At 39.2% G+C, this 5,366-nt stretch overlaps 1 protein-coding gene across 1 annotated transcript; it reads left to right on the forward strand.

The window, feature by feature from the left end:
* The first annotated feature begins 353 nt into the window (after nucleotides 1-353).
* On the forward strand, nucleotides 354-4,317 carry LOC113274988 (probable leucine-rich repeat receptor-like protein kinase At1g35710). The gene is made up of 2 exons (XM_026524411.1): nucleotides 354-3,540; nucleotides 3,736-4,317. The coding sequence occupies exons 1-2, from the start codon at nucleotides 381-383 to the stop codon at nucleotides 4,086-4,088; spliced, it is 3,513 nt and encodes a 1,170-aa protein (XP_026380196.1). The 5' UTR covers nucleotides 354-380; the 3' UTR covers nucleotides 4,089-4,317.
* The last annotated feature ends 1,049 nt before the right edge of the window (nucleotides 4,318-5,366 follow it).

A 5,366-nucleotide genomic window follows, 5' to 3' on the forward strand; every position in this document is an offset into this window, starting at 1 on the left:
AGGATACCCACACATTTGCCCATAATTAACTCGCGGCTTCATGTTATAAAATTTCTCTTGGCTATAAATAGCCGTGTAATAGTCTTTGGTACGAATTTCAAATTAATAACAAACTTTTCCCTCCTCTCATTAACACGACATAATATCTTGTTGAGATTATTATTTTCACATGGTTGGGTTATTTAATATCAGAACAGGTATTAAATATGATATCAGAACAGGTTATTTAAGACCCGTCGAGACTACACGTGAGGGGGCGTGTTAAAGATTAAGACTTTTACTTCAACCAAAAATATCATCACAGACCACGAGGGATACGATATCGTTTCCGTTTTCATTTTCATGTAGTTGTTTCAGTTAACTGCAAGTGAGAGACGACCATGATGGCTATTGAATCATTTACAATTATAATCCTCTTGTTATTTTCTTGCGTTCTTCTCAAAATTTCAGCTCAAACCGAAGCAGAAGCTCTAATAAAATGGAAAAACAGTTTAAATTCTCATTCTCTTACCACATGGTCTCTTAGGAATGGAAGCGCCAATCCTTGCAAGTGGTCTGGTATTAAATGCAGCAGTTCAAACAGTGTTGTAGAGATAAACCTCGATACGTCAGGTGTCGATGGAACGCTCGATCAATTCAATTTGTCACTGTTTAGCGATCTGGCCTCTCTCAATCTCAATTTCAATAATCTGGTTGGCGATATCCCAACTCTAATCGGGTCTCTTCCAAAGCTTACTTATCTTGATCTGGGAAGTAACAACTTCACAGGAACAATGCCATCAGAAATTGGGAACCTCGTAGAGCTTCGTTTTCTTCGACTAGCCGATAATACTCTTACTGGAGCAATCCCGTATAAGGTTTGCAATCTTCAGAAGGTATGGCATCTTGATATTTCAGATAATCTTGATATAGGAGGTCCGTTTCCAATTCAGTGCATGAAGACTTTGAAGAATATTCAGTTTCTTGATCTGAGTGGTAATCTGTTCGAAGGACCAATTCCAGCAGAAATCGGAAGCCTTACCAAACTTCAAGACCTGAAGCTGAGTAGAAATCAGCTAAATGGTTCAATACCATCCGAGATTGGTCTGTTAGCCAACCTCAGAATTCTTGAATTGTATGAAAATCCTTTGGAAGGGCCAATTCCATCTTCTATAGGAAACCTTAAGATGCTGCAAACACTAGACCTTGCATATGTGAACTTGAATTCCAGCATTCCGGATGAGCTTGGCTTATGCACCAATCTTACGTACTTGGGACTGGCATCTACCAATCTACAAGGTAGTTTGCCGCCTTCGATGGCTTCTCTAATCCAACTCACTGAATTAGGAGTTTCAAGTAATCAATTATCTGGTGAGATTCAACCATATTTACTGTCCAATTGGACTCAACTAATTTCCCTTCAACTTCAGAACAACTCCTTCACAGGAACTATTCCTAATGAAGTCGGTTTGTTAAGAAACCTCAATCTACTATACATGTACAAGAACAAATTATCAGGTCCCATACCTTCAGAGATTGGAAACTTGTCAAATCTGATCGAGCTCGACTTATCTGAGAATTTTATTGATGGCTCAATTCCATCAAGCATAATAAACTTAACTATGCTTGAACGCGTGAACTTCAAACACAACCGACTCAGTGGAATGCTTCCTCAGCAAATAGGTAACATGGAAAGCTTGATACATTTTGACGTCAGCACAAACACATTGCAAGGAGAGTTGCCTTCATCAATAACTCAGCTGCAGAACTTGAAACTCTTTTATCTCACAACGAACAAATTTACTGGCAGTATCCCGGAAGAGTTTGGTCCCAGGTCTTTAATAAATGCAAGCTTCTCTTACAACAATTTCACCGGAAAGCTTCCTCCCAACATTTGCATGGGAGGGAACCTTGTAATATTGACAGCCAACAAAAATAATCTAGACGGGCCAATTCCTGAAAGCTTTAGAAACTGCGCAAAATTATTCAGAGTTCGGCTCGAAGACAACCATCTTGAAGGAGACATCACGGATGCATTTGGTGTTTACCCAGTTCTGAATTTTTTTGACACGAGTAGAAATCAGTTGTCGGGTAAACTGTCACCAAACTGGGGAGCATGCACCCAGCTTTCGTTCTTCAGAATCTCGGAGAACATGATTTCAGGTGAAATTCCACCAGCTATCGCAAGCTTAAAATCTCTGGAAGACATTAGCCTTTCTTCAAATAAATTGTCAGGTCATATTCCAGTGGATATGTTTAATTCAGATTCCGTTATATTCAATCTAAATTTGAGCAGAAATCAATTCTCAGGTAAGATACCCATAGAGGTTGGGAAATTAGCACGTCTGCGAAATTTGGATTTGTCCGTAAACAACCTCCGTGGGCATATACCCGGGGAAATTGGGGAATGCAAAGACATGGTAACCTTGAAACTAAACGACAACAAGTTAAATGGAAAAATTCCATACCAGGTTGGAAATCTGGAGGCTTTGCAGTCTGAATTTGATCTCAGCCAAAACGAACTCGATGGAGAGATATCACCACAGCTTGGGAATTTAAGAAATTTGGAGAGCTTGAATCTTTCTAACAACAAGCTATCTGGTTCAATACCCTCTTCTCTACAGGGTATGCTAAGTCTTGCATCTATTGATCTTTCGAATAACGAACTCGAGGGCCCAGTTCCAGATGTGAAGGCAATCGAAAAAGATCCTGTCAGAGCCTTAGGAGGTAATCAAGGTCTGTGCAGCAATGAACTGATGGGATTGAGCCCTTGTAGAGGTACACCATCATCCGATAACCGCAGAAAAATCAATAAATGGAAATATATAATTTCGGTAGTTGTTCCAGTTGCGGTATCACTGGTTCTTCTACTGATTCTGTTTGGAATTTTCTGCTGCTGCCGTAACCGCAAAGTTGGCTCAGACGAAGAAAAACTAGATTCAGGTGGTGGAAGATTATTCTCAGTATGGAACTACAATGGAAACGTGGTGTTCAAGGATATTGTAAAGGCAACAGAGAATTTCGATGAGAAGTACTGCATAGGCAAAGGTGGACAAGGAAGTGTATACAAAGCAACACTTCAAAATGACAGAATTCTTGCTGTAAAGCGCCTCCATGATGCATCGTCATCATCCAGTGAATATGCATCCTCAGAGGCTACGCGCTACAAGAGTTTTGAATCTGAAGTAAATGCACTGACAAACATACGGCATCGAAATATTGTGAAAATGTACGGTTTCTCTTCGACAAAGGGATGCATGTTTTTGGTATATGAATATGTGGAGAGGGGTAGTTTGGCAAATGTGTTGTATAATGAGAATCAGGCAATGATGTTGGACTGGTCAATGAGGTTAAAGATCATCAGAGGTGTGGCGCAGGCCTTGTCTTACTTGCACCATGACTGCACCCCGCCTATTGTGCACAGAGACATAACCGGAAATAACATTTTACTGAACCCGGAATATGAAGCTAAGGTCTCAGACTTTGGGACCGCAAGGTTGCTAAAACCAGATGAGTCTAACTGGACAGTACCAGTCGGCTCCTATGGGTACATAGCTCCAGGTACATTTATTCTTCTCCATTTATCTAACTTAGTACTTACTTGATTCCGACAAATTCCACATATTCGTCAATTAAACCTTTGTGTGCCTAGATCTGCATGCCAAAAGAGTATTCTAGTCATTACATATATATATATATATATATATAAGGTGACAGTTTATCTCATTGAATCAATTCCCCGGCTACTGTTTTCAGAGTTTGCATCTACAATGAAGGTGACAGAGAAATGCGACGTATACAGTTTTGGAGTTGTTGCACTGGAAGTCTTATTCGGGAAACACCCTGGGGAATTCCTTTTGCAGTTGCAATCTGAAGGACATGATCTATTTCTAGTGGATGCATTAGACAAGCACCTAACTCTCCCGACTGGAATAACTGCAGATGAATTGGTGTTAATAGTTACCCTTGCTTTGGCATGTACGCGTATATCTCCAAATTCTAGACCAACCATGGATTTTGTAAATCGTGAGCTGACAACAAATACAGTTCTTCCTATAGATGAGAACTTTCACTTGCTCACATTGCAGAAACTAATGAAGGTTTTGTAAGAGTTTAAAAAAAACGATCACCATATGAACCTTTTTGGTTGAGTGTGTGTTTGTTTGTGGTCCTTTTGAGTCTTTAGATTTCCTTATTCTGGTAGGGTTTTCGTGTGTGTACACTAGTGCTTTAAAGTTTATCAATAAATTTAAGTTATCGACACATACTTTGGGCGTATGCCAATGTAATGTAATTGTACTATGGAGTAATCTACGAGGTAATAATGAGTGTTTCAGACATGGCTAGTGTAATAAATAGATTTTTTCTTAAATCTTTATGAATTTGGAATGCTAAAAAATTATAAGAGGGACATTATTGATTGACTCACAATCTGCATTGCGACTTAGAGCAAGGGGTGTGACAGCCTATATATTCCTTACGATATCCAGAATGTCCAGAATGGATTTATTTTCCTTGTTTTAATTGGTTTCATGAAATCTTAGGCTTTACCGTTACTGGAGCAGAATAGGCCTCCCTTGTTTTAAGCGTCTCCTGCAAAATCCCTCAATTCTTAGTGACAACAATGCTCATGCTGTGCGCAACAAAGGAGCAATCTCCCTGACGCAGAAACTGTGGCGAATATCATAAATACACCAATATTACACTAAGCCACTAAGGTTGTTGAAATTATGAAAACAAAAAAATTGTTTCAAAATATGAAAAAGAGCAAACTTGCTCCTATCAAAAATATGAAAGCTTTCTAAGTTTGTTACTGCACTAGGAAGTCAAATCCCCACCAATCATCCCTAGAGTCGGAAGAAGGGGAAGAATGTCGTCGATTCTCTTTGGTGGCCGATGATTTGCTCATTGCATTAGTCTTCATATTGATGTACTCGTCGAGTAGAAGATCTCTTAAAGCAGCTTCTATCTCATTCCATTGATTATAAGTAAAAGAAGGCCAAATATTGCTTGATTTAGTGCTAATACTTGTCGTGTCCTTATCGAGCTTTAGTAACGCTTTAACCTTCTCAGCATCTACCAGAAGCGCACGTAAAATCAAGCTCAAACGCATGTAAGATGATACACTAGTATTCGTCATTAACCAATCGTCATAGAGATTAAACATATACAATTTAGATTCAGTAGCATTCATAATCAACTCATCAAATTTCCTAATCTTTATGCAAGCGTGAAGGTATGGTAACTGATGTTGTTGTTGCAAATCAGAGTCCTCAGTACCCTTGAAAACTAATTCGCAAAGATCACCGGAGAAGTGCACGGCTAAAGAGTCAAAAACATTACTGCTCAGCACTATGATTTGGTTTTGTTGTACATCCAGGTAAAGA

This window comes from Papaver somniferum, chromosome 4 (genome assembly GCF_003573695.1).
Source record: "Papaver somniferum cultivar HN1 chromosome 4, ASM357369v1, whole genome shotgun sequence".
Classification (NCBI taxonomy): Eukaryota; Viridiplantae; Streptophyta; class Magnoliopsida; order Ranunculales; family Papaveraceae; genus Papaver; species Papaver somniferum.